This window comes from Jaculus jaculus, chromosome 17 (assembly GCF_020740685.1).
Source record: "Jaculus jaculus isolate mJacJac1 chromosome 17, mJacJac1.mat.Y.cur, whole genome shotgun sequence".
NCBI lineage: Eukaryota > Metazoa > Chordata > Mammalia > Rodentia > Dipodidae > Jaculus > Jaculus jaculus.
Window position 1 is genome coordinate 56,989,197 of NC_059118.1, and position 19,444 is coordinate 57,008,640.

A 19,444-nucleotide genomic window follows, 5' to 3' on the forward strand; every position below is an offset into this window, starting at 1 on the left:
TACATATATATATATATACACACACACATACATATATATATATATATATATATGTATGTATGTATGTATGTATGTATGTATATATAATTTATTTAAGAAAGAGAGAGACAGAGAGGAAGAGGCAGAGAGAAAGAGAGAATGGGTGCACTAGGGCCTCCAGCCACTGCAAATGAATTCCAGATGCATGTACCGCCTTGTGCATCTGGCTTATGTGGGTCCTGGGGAATCGAACTGGTGTCCTTAGGCTTCGCAGGCAAAATGCCTTAACCGCTAAGTCATTTTCTCCAGCCCTCCATTTTTCATTATTGCTTTTTCCTTTAATTGGTCTCTTGAGCATATTGGTTAGGGCTGTTGGAGCTCTGACCGTAACAACTCCAGTACTTCCACAACTCCCAAGCCCAAAATGTCGATGTATTTAAAGTAGTTCCCCATATCTACAAGGATGTGTTCAAAGACTCCCAGTGGGTTCCCGAAACTATGGATGATACCTACCTCCAGCTATGCTGTTTTCTCCTGTAAATGCATCTGTATAGACCTATGACAAAGCTCAACTTACAAATTAGGCACAGTCAAGAGATTAAAGCAATGACTAACAAAAGAATGATAACAACCATATGCTCTAATAGTAGTTATATGAATGTGTTTTCTCTCAGTGATATGCCTGCCTCTGTCTCCCAAGTGCTGGGATGACAGATGTGAGCCACCCAGTCTAGTTTCACTCACCCTTCTTATGATGACGAAAGATGATGAAATGTCTGTGTGACGAGATGAAGTAAGGGGAACGACACCAGCTCAATTTCAAACCTATGAAAAACTTATCATTGGTTTGTTTCTGGAATTTTCCATTAAGTATTTTTGGACCAGAACTGACCCCAGGTAAATGAAACTGCAAAAGGCCACACTACAGGGACCAGGGAGTGTGTGAGGCAAAGGCAGATAGAGGAAACGCCTGCCTGGAGATCTGTGCTCACCTCTTGGTTCCCAGGTCCTCAGCCCAGAGCCTCACTGTGGGGTGATAGAGTCAGGGCTCTGGGATAACTTCAGTCTTTTTGCTCTTGTCTCTTTTTCTTTTGGCTTAGGTCATTGAGAGGGTCAAGTGTCAGAAAAAGTTGAGGTCCCTGAGGGAAGGGACGGATTTTACCTTTAGACTACTTCTGTAGTGAAACGGCCACCTCAGCTCTTCTCTGGGTCTCTAGCCTGTCCTGTCCTGTCAATCTCGGATGTGTGGCCCCCACAACTGTGTGAGCGAATTCCTTAAAACAAAGCTGACCTAAGATGGTTCAGTGTGGGATTTTTCTACTTTTCCATGAAGTGAAAGTAATATCTATTCAGTAGACATTGCACTCAGGATTTTTTTTTTTTTTTTTTCTGAGGTAGGGTCTCGCTCTGGCCCAGGCTGGCCTGGAATTTACTATGCAGTCTTAGGCTGGTCTTGAACTCACAGAGATCCTCCTACCTCTGCCTCCCAAGTGCTAGGATTAAAGGTGTGTGTCATTATGCCTAGCTGGGATTTTGCCCTTGACTCTCTCCTGGGCTAACGATGCACACACTGGCCTTCATTTCAATACTGGGCAGCAGCAGTGACCACAGATGCCTATCAGTCTTTCAGGCATGAGGTGACTCAGCCACGTTCCACAGCGCGCCGCTGTTGCTGAGCTGTGAAGGTGGGAAGGTTACACAGTGGATTTTCTGCAGCTGATGTCTTCAGCATAGGGTAGGTTTATGGTGATATAACCCTGTCCTAAGTGCAGGAGCATTTGTATACAGGCACTAACGAATGCCTGGGCTCCCCACCCCCCACCCCAGAACTCTGACTAATACAGGTTTTTCCTTGACGAAGGTCATCTGACCAGAGAAGCTGAGTGATGGGACGTCTGACAGTTGTATCCTGAGTGTGGGTCTGGAAAGACATGTTGCAGAACTGGCCCCCGAAGTTGAGCTGTTGGGTGTGGGCTGCTGGGAGAGCAGTGAACTCTGAGCTCGTGTTCTCTGAGCAGTAGGATCTTGAAGGCAAAAGGTCTTTCTGGCTCCCACTCAAGCTGTGGGGAGTGTTGGGGAGCAGACCATCATCCCTTCACTGCTGGCCCACACTGCCACCTCTCCGTGATGGGTTCCATAAGTCCTCCTGGCTGTGGGGAAGAAGGAATACCTTGGGATTAGACTTGAAAATGATTGAGTTACCTTAGCACACTTAAAAATGCAGAGGACCAGGAGTGGTGATTCCTGCCTGTTATACCATCACCCAGGAGACAGAGGCAGGAGGATCGACTAGTTTCAGGCTCACCCAGTCTGTATAGCAAGTTCTAGGCCAGATAGGGCTTCAATATGAAACCCTGTCTTTAAACAAAACAAAACAGAAAATAGGGCTTGGGAGATGATGGAGCAGTTACAGGTACTTGCTCTTAAGGCCTGGCTGATCTGAGTTCAATCCCTAGCACCGACATAAAGCCAGATTCAAAGTAGCATGAGAGCCTATGATCCCAACTGCCTATAGTGCCTTTAACCACTGAGCCATCTTGTGATACCCTATATTTAACTTTCCACGTGTGTATGTATGTGAAAGAGAGAGAAAAAAATGAGAAGGGCATGCCCAGGCCCTCGTGCTGCTGCAGATGAACTCTTGCTGCACACACTACTTTGTGCATCTGGCTTACATGGATACTGGGGAATCAAACTCAGGCCTGCAGGCTCTGCAAGCAAGTGCCTTGAACTGCTGAGCCATCTCTCCAGTTCCATGTTTTTCTTGAATTTATTTATTAGAGAGAGACACACACACAGAGACAGAGAGAAGGAGGCAGGCAGAAAAAGAATGATTATAGGCATGCTAGGGTCTCCTGCTACTGCAAACAAACTTCAAATGCACACACCACTTTGTGCATCTGGCTTTGTGGGTACTGAGGAATCAAACCTGGGCTGTCAGGCTTTGCAAGCAAGTGCCTTTAACATTTGAGTCATTTCTCCAGCTCCATGTTTTTATTTTTTTTAATTTTTATTTATTTGTGGGAGAAAGAGGAGGAGAGAAGGAGAATGAATGGACACTCCAGGGCCTCTGGCCACTGCAAATACATGCACCACCTTGTGCATCTGGCTATGCAGGTCCTGGGGATCAAACCTGAGTCCTTTGGCTTTGTAAGCAAGCACCTTAACCACTAAGTCATCTCTCCACCCCTTATTTTATTTTTTGTGGTAGGGTCTCGCTGTAGCCCAGGCTGACCTGAAATTCACCATGTAGTCTCAGGGTGTCCTCAACCTCATGTTGCTCTTCCTGCTTCTCAGGTGCTAGGATTAAAGGGGTGCACCACCATGCCTAGTCTACCATGTTTCTTTTTTTTTTTTTTTAAAGCCTGGGTCTCACTCTAGTATAGGCTGACCTTGAACTTGCAACAGTTGTCCTGCCTCAAGTTTCTAAAGTACATGAACGCATATAACTTTCTTTTTTGAGGTAGGGTTTCACTTTAGCCCAGGTTGACCTGGAACTCACTCTGTAGTTCCAGGCTGACCTCAGAACTCCTAGCGATCCTCCTTCCTCTGCATCCTGAGTGCTGTGATTAAAGGTGTGTGCCACTGTACCTGGCATATCTAACTTAAAAAAAAAATTTATTTTATTTATTAGAGAGAGAGAGAAAGAGGCAGATAAAGAGAGAGAGAGAGAGAGAATGGGAGTGCTAGGACCTCCAGCCACTGTAAATAAACTCCAGGTGCATGTATCACCTTGTGCATCTTCCTAATGTGGGTCCTGGGGAATCGAACCTCAGTCCTTTGACTTCACAGGCAAATGTCTTAACCACTAAGCCATCTCTCCAGTCCCCTATCTAACTTTTTTAAAATTTTGAGGTAGGGTCTCACTCTAGCTCAGGCCAACCCAGAATTCACTATGTAGTCTCAGGTTGACCTTGAACTCATGGTGATCCACCTGCATCTGCCTCCCGAGTGCTGGGATTAAAGGTGTGCGCCACCATACATGATGTAGCTTTTTAAGAAGCTGCCAAAATGTTTTTGAAGTGGTTTTGAAATATCACTTACAATGTCTAAGAGTTCTGATCCCTCTGCGTCCTCGACACTCGAGCTTGTCCGTCAGTCCTTCCTTTTATCTAGTTCTCAATTTGCTTTGCATTTTTCTGTTGTCTCATGATGCTGAGCATGTGTTCATGTTGACTCCTAGGTCTTCTGTGGAGGCACGACTGTTTTGGGTAGGTATTGTCTTCTTGGTGCTGAGTCTCTGGTTTGGGATTTTCTCATTCTGGGGAAGGGCTTCGGCTGTGAAAGTGTAGAGTTTCCCCTTTATTTCTTGAGTTATGAAGCTAGTATGACTGAACGAATTCTTCACCCCAAGTAAGCGAGCTCTGCCACATGTTTACTGACATGGTTTATTATAGGAGATGGAACAGTCGCCCTCAGAGTGCCAAGGACCAGGCATGGGGTGCCGCTATGCCAGGGTGCTGCTTGAGTTTATAGATTGCCTGGGGTCTGGGGTCTTCTCATCCCTTATTTTCCATGGTGTCTGGAGAGTGGTCTGTTCATGCACTTACATTCATTCTCTTTCCTTCCTCCCACTTATTTTGACTGAGTGGATGCCTTGTGTCCTTACGTGAGCGGAGGTGAAAAGCTTCCTGTGGGGTAGAACATGGCCTTCTCCCTAGACAGTGAGCTATAGGCAGACACACTTCCCTGTGAGCTGTGTGGGGAGGGCAGAATGAACTTGTGCCTTGCAGGGCCCAGGAAGGTCTGCAGTGGCACTTGAGCAACCCCTTGTCATTGTTGGATTAGGGGTCTGCTACCTAGGTTCCTTCCCAGCGCCGTTCTATAAAAGGCACTAAACAAAGGGGAGGGGTGGGGAATGGAGAAAATGCTTGGACAGAGCCTCGTCATAAAATGTGCTCTGGGGCTGGAGAGATGGCGTAGCGGTTAAGTGCTTGCCTGTGAAGCCTAAGGACCCCGGTTCGAGGCTCGGTTCCCCAGGTCCCACGTTAGCCAGATGCACAAGGGGGCGCACGCGTCTGGAGTTCGTTTGCAGAGGCTGGAAGCCCTGGCGCGCCCATTCTCTCTCTCACTCTCTATCTGCCTCTTTTTCTCTCTGTCGCTCTCAAATAAATAAATAAAAATCTTAAAAAAAAACAAAAAAAAACGTGCTCTCTCTGTGTGTGTGTGTGTGTGTGTGTGTGTGTGTGTGTGTATGTGTGTGTGTGTATGTGTGTCTACTGTGGGTGGGCTCAGAAAGAGCTTCCTCCTACATCAATGCCGAGCTCTGATGAGGAACTTGAGTTTGAGGTTAGTGTTTCATAAAACATGTTGGGCTGATGAAGAAAGGCCACACAGTCCCCACTTCTCTTCCCCTCTCTGACAGCTTGGGTCTCTAAGGGACCCTGCAGTAATGCATGCTGCCTGGTGGCTGAGGGAGAGCTGTTTCTGAGAATAGCAGTGGCCTCAAAGACCTTTCAGATGAGCCAAGACTACCATGGACCAAGAAGAGTGTGTGTGTGGGGGGGGGGGGGAGGAGTTTAAATAAGTTAAAGGAAAGGTTTGAGCCCAGCCCAGTTGCACTTGTCTGTGATCCAGCACTAAGGGGACTGAGGCAGGAGGGTTGGGGCCAACATGGGCTGTGTAGAGACCCTGCTGCAAGATAGATGATAGACAGTTGGATAGATGGCGATAGAAAAGAGAAAAGGGGGCTGGAGAGATGGCTTAGCGGTTAAGCGCTTGCCTGTGAAGCCTAAGGACCCCGGTTCGAGGCTCGGTTCCCCAGGTCCCATGTTAGCCAGATGCACAAGGGGGCGCATGCGTCTGGAGTTCGTTTGCAGAGGCTGGAAGCCCTGGCGCGCCCATTCTCTCTCTCTCCCTCTATCTGTCTTTCTCTCTGTGTCTGTTGCTCTCAAAAAATAAAATAAAATAAAATAAATTAAAAAAATAAAAAAAAGAAAAGAGAAAAGGTGTGGAAGATTCTGTGAGGAGAATCTTTCCTCAGGAACTGCTCAGCTCTGTGAGCTACATGTGTTTTCTGTGGTGACTGCTTAGGACAGAGTGGATTGATAGTGCCCACATTCTGCATTTCAAAATCACCAGATGTGAAGAGATCAAAGGCTCCACACACAGTGGATACTAACTGACACCCCAGAAATGCTAACTACCCTGATTTGACCATCACATGTGTACATGTATTAAATTGCCAAACTATAGTCCATAAATATTACATGTTGACTATAGACTTAGAAAAATGTCCAAACTTTATTTATTTATTTGTGTGAGAGAGAGGAGGGAGGGAAAGTATGGGCATGTCGGGATCTCTTTCCACTGCAGATGAACTCCAGACACACGCCCCACTTTGTGCATCTGGCTTCATGTGGGTACTAGGACACTGAACCCAGGCCATTAGGCTTTGCAAGGAAATACCTTTAACAAGTAAGCCATCTCTCCAGCCCTCAAAATACGTAAAATCCTGGAAAAAGAAATACATATTTTTTTTCTTCAGTAATAGTCAATGCTGCTTACATCATTCTCACTCCTCTGGTCCCAAATAGTGACAGTAACAAGTGACAGAGCTCTGGGGGCAGCTTGGAGTAGTGCAGGAAAGATCCTGACGGAGAGGAGCCGAAAGGCTGCCTTAAAGGGCCTGAAGAGACCTGTAACCATTGATTCAGCCTGAACACTGTGAGGCCCAATGCATGTGTGGCAGCCGAGGACGTGCTGCAGTGGGGAGCAGGGTCGGCCGAGGACAGGGAGGCGTGGAGGAGGCTCTGCCTGTGTGTGCGCCAGTGTGCGGCGGTGAGGGTGGCGAAGCATGTCCCCTTGCTTTCCAGTCAAGCTCTGCTGTGGCTTGTCCCCTCTGGAGCTCATGTTGAAATTTAGTCTCATAATGAAAGATTAAGAAGTGGGGACCATGTGGGACCTTGAAGAGGTGACTAGGGCATCCACTCATGCGCATCCACTTTCTCCAAGAAATAGGCTGATGGCGAGTATATAGCATGAGGTATTGAGAGGCCTCACAACTTGTTAGTAGAGGTTTCATGAGGTCTGGGCATACCCTCCTTGGTTTATTAGTAAGGACTGTTCTTTTAATATGTTTTATTTTATTTTTTGTTTATTTTTATATGTTTATTTATTTGAGAGCAAGAAAGAGGGGGGGAGAGTGAGAGTGAGAGTGAGAGTGAGAGAGAGAGAGAGAGAGAGAGAGAGAGGAAGAGAGGGAGAGAGAATGGGTGCAACAGGGCCTTTAGCCATTGCAAATGAACTCCAGACACATGGCCCCTTCGTGCATCTGGCTAACGTGGGTCCTGGAGAGTTGAACTGGGATCTTCTAGCTTTGCAGGAAATGCCTTAACCACTAAGCCAACTCTCTAGCCCCTGTTTATTTTTATTCATTTAATTGAGAGCAACAGACAGACAAAAGAGACAGAAAGAGAGAGAGAGAGAGAGAGAGAGAGATCGGGAGGGAGAGGGAGTGAGGGAGAGAGGGAGAGAGAGGGAAAGAGAATGGGTGCACCAGGGCCTCCAGCCACTGCAAACGACCTCCAGATGCATGCACCATCTTGTGCATCTGGCTTACGTGGGTCCTGGGGAATCAAGCCTCGAACCAGGATTCTTAGGCCTCATAGGCAAGCACTTAATTGTTAAGCCATCTCTCCAGCCCTAATATTTTTTTTTATTAACTTATTTGAGAGAGAGAAAGGCAGAGAGAGGGAGGGAGGATGGGTGCACTAGTCACTCTAGACACTGTGAACGAACTCCAGATGCCCCAGGTACTAGGGAGTCAAACCTGGGTCCTTAGGCTTTGTAGACAAGCGATCCCCTTGCCCACCAACGACTCCATTATTAATAAAAGGAAATGTGCTATGGAGATCTTTCCTAAATTCTCCCTGAGACGTGGGAAGGAACATCCAGAGCCATGACCCCGTCCTCCCTGAGTTTTCTCACAGGACTTTCGGTGGCAGGTGGCACCCATCGAGGTAGAAGGCTGACGCAGCAAGAATTCTAAATTCTTGATCAATGCAGAGAAAAATCAACTCCTACCAAATCAGAGAGCCAGAGCCTCAGAGGCCCCCAACACCTCAGCACTGAAGCAGACCAAAAATGAACCCAACATGGCTCAGGGAAATCTTGCGGAAGAGGGGGCGGAAAGAATGTCAGAGTTACATGTTGGGTCATGATTTTCAGAGACATTTATCATACTAATAACTGGGGGCTAACTCCACAATGCACGACCCATTTTCAATAACAAGGAGGGTCTAATGGGAGGGGGTAGATCACAGATGAGCCTAAATAATGGTACCAAACTGCCTGTATTTACTGAAAAAAAAAATAATAAATTAAACTAAAAAAAAAAAAAAGAATTCTAAATTTGCTGCCTCAGTAACACTGTGAGAGATTGGTCTCTTTGGGCCCCGGAGCATGGAAGCTCTGTATGCGGAATGGCCTCTTACTCCTGCATGAGGCTGCGAGAACCCTTGGCGGCCAGGTCCTGGGCCTGTGGCTGAGGTTTAGCGATTGTGACTTCACGGTAGCTTGCTTCCTTCCTCCTGTCGGCATAGCATAAACTTCCATCCTGACTTCATCCTTCCTGTCTTCGCCCACACCCTTCATCTTAGGGGAAAGGCTTAATAAATACTAGAATGTGAAGCCTCAACTAATGGCTCATATCATTGCTTTATTTTTTCTTCTCTAGCCTCATTAATGCTATGACAATATCCAGCGGTGTGAGCATTGCTTAGAGAACGGGACGCTGTAGTCCAGTGTGGCAGGGCTTGTGTGTGTGTGGGAGGGGTGAGTGTGCGTTTCTGAGTGTGTGATCACATGTGCCTTGAGTGTGCTTCTGCCCAATGAGTCTTGGGTATGGACCGCCTGTTGCTCATGTCTGTGGGTGCCTGCTCATCTCCTGCGTGAGTATGAATAGCAAAAAGTGGGTGGTGGAGAATGAGCTCTTCTCTCCTGCGCTGTCTCCTGCCCCTTTCCACGGCACTGGGGAAGCAAAGGGCAGTCAGCCGAAAAATACAGGGCGGGAGGGTCACGTGTTTCTGTTCACAGGTGCGTCTGCTCCCTCCAGCACCAGCCACCTGGGACATTTTGTTTACACCCCATGATGCTGCTCTCAGAGGATCCCGGGGACAATTTGGAGCCTTAGGGGATGCAGCCTGTCTGATTTAATATGCACAACTGTTCACATACAGAGTGCAGAGGCGGCCTGGCTTTCTCCAGGAAGCCCTTGGGTACCACAAAGCTGCATTTGTCTGTGGAAGTGAGATTTAGTGGGTCCCTCTTGTCCAAATGCAGCTGTCTCCATCACAGCCTGGGACATAGGGGATTCCAGGAATAGATGCACAGCCACAGTACACTGGTTCTTTCCAGCCCCTCACCCCTGACAGATATGCTGCCCTGTTCAGAGCCTGGGGAGACTTTTGGGGCTGCATTCAATTTCCTGGCTTGGTTACTTATCAGTTTCCAAGCTGGTTTGAAGCTTGTAGTCCACACCCATTGACATGGTGCCTTCAAGGTGTAAAAGCAGCATTCTAGGTCATGTGAGGTAACACATAAAAGATGTGACATCTGCTCCACAGCTTCTAGTCTGGCTAGAACCTATCCATCATGTCGGAGAAGAGACGAGAAATGAACATTTTAAAAAGTAACATGTCTGGGGTCAGGCATGGTACTGGTGTCTTTGTTTTACGTTGCACAGCCAGGGAGACATTTCCTTCTTCTAAGAACTTTTACTATATATGGTGGTGCATGCCTGTAATCCAAGAGTTAGGGAGGCAGAGACAAGGAGGGTCACTCCAAGTTTGAGGAAGCCCTGCCTACATAGCAAGTTCCAGACCAGCCAGCGTTGCGCAGTGAGACCCTTTCTCAGAAGCACAGGGGCCGGGGAGATGGCTCAGTGTTAAAGGTGTTTGCTCGTAAGCTTGCTGGATTGAGTTCAAGTCCCCAGCACCCACATAAAGCCAGATGCAAAAGTGGCTCATGCGTCCGTAATTCCAGCACACTTGCTGAGGCACGGAGGCACAGTCAGAACCTCGCGGCCGACCAGGCTTGTGCACATGCAGGAGTGAAACAACCACAGACTCTGTGTCAAGAGAAGGTGGGGCTGGAGAGCTGGCTCGGTGGTTCAGGGTACTTGTGGCTTAGTCATGAGGGCCTGACCTGCTGCAGTTCCCACAGCCATTGTAAAAAGCTGGGTGTGGCCAGGGGGTGGCAACATGGAGACCAGAGAATAGGGCAAATGCCACTAAGTTGTCCTTCGACTCTGACAAGCATTCTGCACCGAGATACATCCCCAGCCCTTGTCCTCTGGCCCCTGCATGTGGTCTGTGGCCTGTGCACCTGCACAAACGTGCATCATGAACAGCCACACATACATACTCTTACACATAAATTAAAAGAGAACGCAGTAGCAACGTGAGTTTAACTGTGGAGCGGTTAATAGTATGCCATGGATTCTAAGATCCAGGTTCTTTTCATATTTTAACATGTAAAATCCGGATGTGGTAAGACACTTTTCTTTCTCGGGAATAAGTAAAATGACTCAGGTCTGCACAGATGTCTCAGGTCCGAGAAGAAACAGAATCAGAGTTTGACGAGAGTTTGCCCCACTCCAGAGCAGGCGTGCTTTCTGGTACATGCTGCAAAATCAGTGCTTTATGTCCAATCACCAAAGCCTTACCAGTCATTGGCAAAGCACGTAATGGGGAAATGAGGGTGGGACGGGAGCTCACTCTCTCTAGTTCGGTGACAGAGGAGACAGTGGTGTGGGGGACTGTTTGTAGCAAAAAGGGAGATGGAAAGACTGAGATATTATTTCATGATCTTCCCTTCTCTGTGGAGTACAACCTATTTATTTATTTGCAAGAGAGAGGGAGAGAGTGTATGTGTGAATACGGGAACAGCAGGGCCTTTTGCCACTGCAAACAAACTCCAGATGCATGTGCCACTTTGTGTGTCCATCTGGCTTTATGTGGGTACCAGGAATTGAGCCCTGGGCCAGCCAACTTTGCAAGCAAGCACCTTTAACCACTGAGCCGTTTCCCCAGCCCTGATAATAACCTTTAAAAAAGAAACCTAAGCCAGGTATAGTGGTGCACACCTTTAATCCCAGCACTTGAGAGGCAGAGATAGGAGGACTGCTGTGAGTTTTAGGCCAGCCTGGGACTACAGAGTGAGTACCAAGTTAGCCTGGCCTAGAGTGAGATCCTACCTTGAAAACACAAACAAACGAATGAAACAACTAGTTAAATGGCCAATATTAAATGGAGGCTGTGGAAAAGAAGACACTTGATGTGTTTCTGCATTTGTGCTGATGCCTCTGTCCTAGGGGTTTCCCTTGCGAGGCTCATTAGGGCTGTGAACAGTGGGTGCTTTGCTGTCCTGGAGGGCCATGGTGGCACACGCTATACAAAGAGACAGGTGACATTCCTTCTCACACGGCCTGGGGTCCCCCCAGGATCAGGCCTGCCTGTGTTACTGCTGCAGTGACCTGTGGAACGTCATCACTGGGACAGTCAGCGAGGTCTGTAGCATTCCATGGCTGACCTGGGTTCTGGAGCAGGGTTCTCACTGTGGGAAGAAGAATGGCCGGTTCCGTGGCTGGGCTCTGCACCATGGGCTTGCTCTGCCTGGCTCCCTCAAGCTTAAGTTACTATGGCTCCACAGTGGGTTCCCGAGCAACTAATGTGAAAAGCAGAGAATGGAGGCTGGGTGAGGGATTTGGTGTCTCAGGCAGGGTGCCACGTGGACTGGAAAGCGATCAGTGCTGGCAGTCAGAACACCTGAGCCAGGTCCCCAGAGGCCTGTCTCCTAACTAATGCCTCAGGGGAACCATGTCTCTGGTGTCTTGTCAGGCGTCTTACACGTGATCACTAACAGCCAAGCCAGGAACAAACCCAGGTCTCTGGAGAGCAAGTCTCAGAGCCTGTCGGATCATCTAGTCAGCTGGGACTTGTGTTTCTGCAGTGAGGAGGAAAATGACGAGCTGACTTCTAGGAAACCTTCCTAAGGAAATAACATAAAATAATGGCGATGAAAACACTGCTCCTCAAATAGTGGAGGAGCAGTTAGGTGAATATGGGAAATACTAAATACAGCCATTGGAATTATGTATTAGGATGAATGTCACAAAATCGATAATTTTCTTATAAATATGGTATAAAGAAAAAGAATACAGGAATATTCATATATGTCATGATAGTACCCTTGTTTAACACATACACAAACACACACACAAAAGAAAGACTGGTAGGTAGTAAGCTCAAATTCTAATGACGGTTTTTTTATTGTTTGGTTTTGGTTTGGGGGTGTTTTTTTGGATGGCGTTTTAAAGTAGTGAAAGCATGATTCTTTAAAAAATATTATTTGTGTGTGTGTATGTGTATGTGTGAGTCTTCCTGGGTGTGTTTGCGCCACTGCCCACATGTGGAGGTCAGAGGACAGCCTTCTGCCTGTCTGAGACAGTCCCTTGTTTACTGCCAGACTAGCTGGCCTGTGAGATTCGGGACTCTCCCGACTCCGTTTCCCTCTAGGTTACAGACAGGTGTGCCAGTATTGCTGGGCCCCCGACTAGTTGGCAGTCTATAACCACTGACCTATCTCCCCACCTTGAAATTACAAATCTTTTTCTTCTGTACATTTAAAAAGATATTTATTTACTTGAGAGAGCAGGGGGTGGAGTGGGGTGGAGAGTATATGGGTGCTTCAGGGCCTCTAGCCATTGCAAACAACTTCCAGATGCCTGTTCCACCTTGTGCAACTGGCTTCCATGGGTACTGGGGAATCGAACCTGGGTCTTAAGGGTTAAACACAAAGCTATCTCTCCAGCCCTTCTATATATTTTTAATTAAAAGAATGATAGAGATGTGTTGGGGTTGTAACTCAGTGGTAGAGAGCTTCTCTCGTGCATGCCTGAGGCCCTGGGTTTGGTCCTCAGCACCACAAAATGAACAAAAACTACAAACAGTAACGTGGGTGTGGGCCTGATGGGTGACTTTCTAGTTCTTTGATTCTTTGGTCCTGAGATAGCTTCCCTGACCTCAAGGGCACACACATGTATGGGGTGAATGACAAATAAGTCTGACATTGGCCAAAGAGAAAAGGCTGACTTCTTGAAACAGAAGGGCTTCTCTGTTATCTAGGTGACAAACTGGACACGACTCCCACTAAAGAGAAGTGATATTCTTGGCTGAAGGACACTTTATTTACAATCCTAACATTGTGCGAACAAACCCAAACAGAGCTGGAAATGTCTGGTCCCGTCCCATTGTTTGCCTCTGCCGCCTAAGCTTGAACCTGGGTGGAAAGGGGAGCTCTAGTGAGCTCCAGCCTTCCAGAGAAATATAGCCAAGCATGGTGGCCCCTGCTTGTCATCTCAGCAGGAGACAGAAGGACCAGGAGTTCAAGGCCAGTCTCAGCTACATAGCAACTTTGAGGTCAGTCTGGGCTACATGAGAGCCTGTCACAAAAACAGAAGCAGCCACAACCAAAATGAAAGCAAAGAAATACAGGAACGGGGGCCTGGAGATAGACCCCTATGTAAAGCAGATGCCTTGCAAGCATGAGGGGCTGATTTCTCCCCACCCCAAACCCCAAACCCATGTAGGAATGCTGGTGGTATATGCTCGTTATCCCACTACTGGGGGAGGAGAAGACAGGAGAATCCCTGGGTGCTGCTGGCTGGCCCGTGTACACTCATTGGCCAGTGAGAGAGACTGTCTCAAAAAAACAAAACAGAAATAAAAACGGTAGACAGTGTCCCTGAGGATGACACTCAAGATTGTCTTTGGGCATTCACACATGTTCACGGGGACATGGGCACGCATGTGCGCACCCCTCCCCACACACACACACCCACGTCCACCCACACACAAAATATAGGAATGATATAGTTGCCACCTTTCTAGTCTGTCTTTCCCTCTTTCTTTGCAGGAAGGTTTCTTCTGAGCCAATCTCATGTCAGTAGAAAACGTGAGGAGTTTGAGAAAATGTAACTCCCTCTGTGTGAGTCCAAAACGGGTGTTGGCTTGGGAGCCTGGGCTTGGTGGTTCTTGTCCCAACACCACAGCTCATTAGCTGTGTGACATTGGCAGGTGACCTTCCTTCACTAGACTTTCTTTGCTATAAAAGGCGGCTCTAGAGTGGAGTTTTAAGAGATCTCTCGTCCCCACCTGTGTATTTTGATGCCCATAACTCACTTTAAAAGATTGCCAGCCATGGGCCAAATGATCCGGCGTGGGAGCTATTTTTAGGGGCTGTTTTATTGCCGTTGCTGTCATCCAGTTGATTAGACTGGCTGCTGCTTCGTGTTTCCCCTCATCCTTTATACAAACACACAACACAGCCCTGTACCAGGAAGCAACCTTCCCTTTATCTGTGAGGGAGGAGATGCATTCCAGGGCAAAGTCACAGGCTGCTGAGTGGGAAGGCTGCTTGCCAGGAGAGAGAGAGAGAGAGAGAGAGAGAGAGAGAGAGAGAGAAAGAACCGGTGTGTATGTCTATAGGCAAGTGTGAGTGCATGGCCATGTGCACCTGCCCACGTGTGTTTGTGCCCTTGATAGTGAGTTTTCAGAATTCTTTAGTGACGCTGCTGAGGACACATCTGTGTGGTAGCTGTTCCTACCAACTGTCAAGCCAACAGTTCAGCGGGGTTCTGTATAATTTCTGGGCACAAATTTATCAGCACAGTGGGTGTTTGCAGCTCATGTCTTCTGCAAGTTCTTCTTTAAGCAAAAGGGCTTCCACTGGATTCGTTTTTCGATTTTACCAAAGAAGTCTTGTGCTGTTCTGGGCAGTTTAAGGGTTATCTGTTGAAAAGCCCATGTGAAAATGTGTCACAGTTGATAGGAGGCCACAGGGAAGGAGGTGACAGAAGACACTGTCCTTTTGTGCCCCTGTGATTGGCAGGTACTACAGTCACTTCTCAGCAGATGGGTGCACAGCCAAGTGTCGCCATCTCTCTTAAAAGCTGGAAGAGGAGGGCTGGAGAGATGGCTTAGTGGTTAAGCGCTTGCCTGTGAAGCCTAAGGACCCTGGTTTGAGGCTCGACTCCCCAGGACCCACATTAGCCAGATGCACAAGGGGGTGCAGAAGGGGCCAGAGCATCTGGAGGTTCACGACGTCCATGGTCGTGGTCCACTGTGGCCACTATGATGAGGGCCCATGCAAGACCTTGCCATTTTCAGTGGAAAACAAGTCGCGGTTGCTGGCCATGATGGCCGTTTTCTTTGGATCTGGATTTGTAGCACTTTTCTTTATCATGAGACACCAATTGCATTTAACAGATATGAAGAATGTTTAACAGGTACAACCTCAGAAATGAATCAGACTCTTAAACCCCTACAAGATTTGCTTGTAAATAAACTAATGACATTTTTAAAAAAAAGCTGGAAGACATGTTATTGCTCCTCTTTGGGGCTGAGAAAACTTGTTCCTATTGACCATCCCCAACCAGTATACAGTAAACCCCACAAGGCCTTGAAATCCATTTATTTCTCCCATCTCTTGCTATGTCCTAAGGCCGCTTAAAACTCTAGACCATATGGCCACCTAGAGAAGGCATCATGTTATTGCCTTGCAGCTTCCAAAGAAGTTACATAACGGTTGTGTCATCAGCAGGAAGTGAAGGAGCCAGTGGAAGCCCATCTGTTTCCACGTGGGACATTTCTGGGTCACCCTACGTTGGGGTTGGCACACATCTTTCCCGGCACTAATTTTACAGTTGGTTTTAGAGTTTGACAGCCATTATAAATGGGCATGCTTCCTGAGGTCCAGCTTACACAGAGAATGCTTTTTTATATGACAAGTTCTTGGTTGCTGCTGCTGGTTTTTTTTTTTTTTTTTTTTTTTGGTTTTTCAAGGTAGGGTCTCACTCTAGCTCAGGCTACCTGGAACTCACTATGGAGTCTCAGGGTGGCCTTGAATTCATAGTGATCCTCCTACCTCTGTCTCCCGAGTGCTGGGATTAAAGGCGTGCACTGCCACATTCAGCATATATATACATGTATGTATGTATGTCTCTGTGTGTGTGTGTGTATATACATACATACATGTATATGTGTGTGTGTGTGTGTGTGTATGAGTTTTCTTTCTCTCTTCCTCTCTTTTGTAAATTTATTTATTTGCACACAGAGAGAGAACACACCAGGGCTTCTTGCCACTGCAAATGAACTCCACACACATGTGCTACTTTGTACATCTGGTTTTATGTGGGTACTAGGGAATCAGACTTTGTAAGCAAACACCTATCACTGCTGAGCCATCTTTCAGACCCAAGATTTCATTTGAAAAGAATCTTTTTCTCTGTCCTTGAAACATTTTCAAGGGTCTACCAGTCTTTGGTAGGAATGATTCCTTACTGCACTCACTCACTTTGTGACCTCACACAGTTCCCTTAGCCTTGCTGATTTCCATTCCTCCTATCAGAAGAGGAGCTCATTTACGGTGATTCTCACACTTGGCTGCCTATTAGAAATACCTGAGAAGATTCTCGATGTCCTGGTGCCTGGGTTGTCCCTCAGGCTAGTTCCATCTCCATTTTCTGGGACTGGTGCCGAGGTACTGTTTGGCACTTCTTAAAGCACATTTCTAGCAGTGCTTCTCAGACTGTCTGTGTGCACAAGTCCCCTGGGTATCTGCTCAATGCAGATTCTGGGTTTTCAGGTCTGAGGTGGGGCAGGGCTTCTGCATTTCGGGCAAGCGTCCAGGGGAGACTGATTCTGCTGGCTCATGGACCAAGCTTTGAGGAGCAAAGTTTAGAATCTAAATGATGATCAGTTAACCACGGCACGAGGCACAGCAGTTCAGACAGCAAAAGCGTAGCACAGGGTCTGTCGGAGAGTACCTGTCAGCATGGGGCCCTGGGCAGCACCACACACTCTCTCTATTAGGGGTGGCTGCGCAGTGGCAGTGACATTTGAAAGATCCTTGAGTGATGAGGAAGGAACTTGGGAAAATTCATGTTCTTCAGAGAAACCGAATCCGAGAGGAAGGGAGCGAGGCAGGTGAGGGTTCCCAGCTTGGTGGTCTCAGACAAAACTCACCCACAAAAAAACAGAGTAATCTGCTTTATTCTGAATCTACTGGCTTAAATGCTAATCTCACATAAAAATATATCAAAGCCTGGTTTGGTGGTACACAGCCTTTAATCCCAGCACTCAGGAGGCCGAGGTAGAAGGATCACCATGTGTTATCCAGGCCAGCTTGGGCTCAAAAGAGAGTTCCAAGGTCAGCCTGCTAGAGTGAGACCCTGCTTCAAAAACAACAAAGCCGGGCGTGGTGGCGCACGCCTTTAATATCAGAGCTCAGGAGGCAGAGGTAGGAGGATCACTGTGGGTTCAAGGCCACCCTGAGACTACATAGTCAATTCCAGGTCAGTCTGGGCTAGAGTGAGACCCTACCTCAAAAGACCAAAAAAAAAAAAAAAATCAAAATATTCAGAACTATGTTCAACCAAACACTAGAATATGTAAACACATAGAATCAACCATCATGAGGGAAAGAAACCTCCATCTTTTATTTATTTATTTTTTGTGAACTATAGGACTTTCTTGGGCAAGGGAAGACCTTGTGGTCCAAGGAAGGGAACAAGGATGACTTGTGGGTGCTTCTTTGGTGTTGGCAGCCTGGCAGGTCTGATTTCTGTCAGCTCAGAACCCCATTTCACTTTTACAGGAGTTTGGGGGCTCTTTGCCAACGCGCCAATAGATTTAAGGTATCCCCAGATCCTTGCCTTGATGAATTTAAAAGAATTAAATCCATAGACCAGAGGGTAAGACTTCCAGAGACTTGGTTGGATTAAGAGAAGGAAAGAGAAGTACAGAGAGCTCCTGCCACATGGAAGGCAAGAGGGGGCAGGGCGCCCTGTGGAAGTAGGGGCCCCATCTCTCTCCCAGTCTCAGCCCAGCAGGGGGTGTGGTAAGCAGAGCAGGGACCGGGAAGTCCAGGAAAGGTGGAAAGCCAAAAAGAGGCCTCGCCCACCTTGTAAAGACCTACTTACAGTCTTACTGTGTTAGGCTTGAGAGCCAGTGTGCGGATGGGTCTGGGCTCAGGAAAGGGTTAGGCACACCTGGGTAGGAGTGAGAGCGAGGGCTGATTGGATGAGACTGAACCAAACCCTGAATTCCTTTTTGATGGAAAAGGCAGGCGGTGTTGGACCCTCTCCAGACTAATTCCCCCTCAACTGGCTCCCAAAGGGGTTGGTGAGGGCTTAGCAGAGGTGTGTCTGTCCATCTCCCGTCTGTCCTTGTAGGCACAGGAGCTCAGATGGGCTTCCGGAGCCCAAAGTAAATGATTCTGGGGAAAAGCTCGCGGAACTCACCTCTGAATTCAGGAGAACCCCTGTGTGGTGCCTGGTAGCTGGCCCTGTGCCTCACCTGCTCATGATTTGAGTCATCTAGGAGGGGAAAACCGGTAGGGATAAAAACCCCAGACACAGCTTGCTTTTGACCCTGACCCACAGGAAGGAACACATTGTGACTCGGTAGATCTGCCACTGTACCCTACAAAAATAGATAGTCTTACAGATGTATAAAAGGGAATGTAGGTATCATGACACAGCACCCTTGTTCCACTGGCATGAGGTACCCTGTGGCATGCTCTGTTTTCTCCATTTCATAAAAGGAAAAGAGAAGCAGGCGTGACCTGCTGAACCTAGTCACAATGTCGAGTCATCGGAGCCCACAGTCCTGGGGGAGTGGGCAGCATTTGTGAAGCCCGGAGCAGCGCCACCCACTGGACATGTCTGTGAAGATGTAAACATTTCACCTGCACTTTAGCGTCCAGCTCAGAGCTGCTGGCCTTCCCAGGCTTCTAAGCCCCTAGTGGATGGTGCATTTACATTCATTTGCTCCTTCTGTGATGGATAGCATCGAGGGCTCTGCCCTGCGAACATCTTTCAGCAGAACTCTCCAAGGAGGCTGCTGGCCCCACCCCTGCATTCCAGGGTCTGGAAGCCTGGTTGAATGCCTGGAGTACAAAATGGTTAATGAAGTGCCTTGGGCCTTGTCACAGATAACATGATTTGCATTTCTAAATGCTCTTTAAGGAACCTTTTCTTTTTTCCCTTTCAGTTGCTTAATTGCTCACCAGTGTGATTTCACTGAAAAGGTAGATGTTCTCAGCTGCCTAAGGAAATCCTGGGCTTGCTGAGCCCAGGGGGTGGGGAGGCTTTTGTAGTAGAATCTGGAGACACTGGAGATGCTTTCATCAGTGGCTTGCTTTTTTTTCCTTTTTAAAAACTTTTATTTATTTATTATTTGAGAGAGAGGAAGATAGAATGGGCACACCAGGGCTTCTAGCCACTGAAAAATAACTCCAGACACATGTGCCACCTTCTGCATCTGGCTTACATGGGTTCTGGGGAATAAAACCTGGGTCCTTAGGCTTCACAGACAAGCACCTTAACAGCTAAACCATCTTGTTCTTTTTTGAGAGACAGAGTCTCTCATAATCCAGGCTGGCCTCTAACCTGCTGTGTAAC

At 47.5% G+C, this 19,444-nt stretch overlaps 2 protein-coding genes across 2 annotated transcripts in view; both read left to right on the top strand.

Annotated features, from left to right (window-relative positions):
- Positions 1-19,444, top strand: part of Gfod1 (glucose-fructose oxidoreductase domain containing 1) — a 119,541-nt gene that overhangs the window by 11,058 nt on the left and 89,039 nt on the right. The window lies entirely within an intron of this gene.
- LOC123455590 (cytochrome c oxidase subunit 7C, mitochondrial-like) lies at positions 744-15,265 on the top strand. Its single transcript, XM_045136936.1, has 2 exons — positions 744-772; positions 15,055-15,265. The coding sequence occupies exons 1-2, from the start codon at positions 744-746 to the stop codon at positions 15,263-15,265; spliced, it is 240 nt and encodes a 79-aa protein (XP_044992871.1).

Coding starts and splice junctions, on each gene's coding strand:
- LOC123455590 (XM_045136936.1), top strand. CDS start 744: ATGATGAAATGTCTGTGTGACGAGATGAA. Junction 773..15,054: donor TGTCTGTGTGACGAGATGAA/GTAAGGGGAACG, acceptor AAGGGGGTGCAG/AAGGGGCCAGAGCATCTGGA.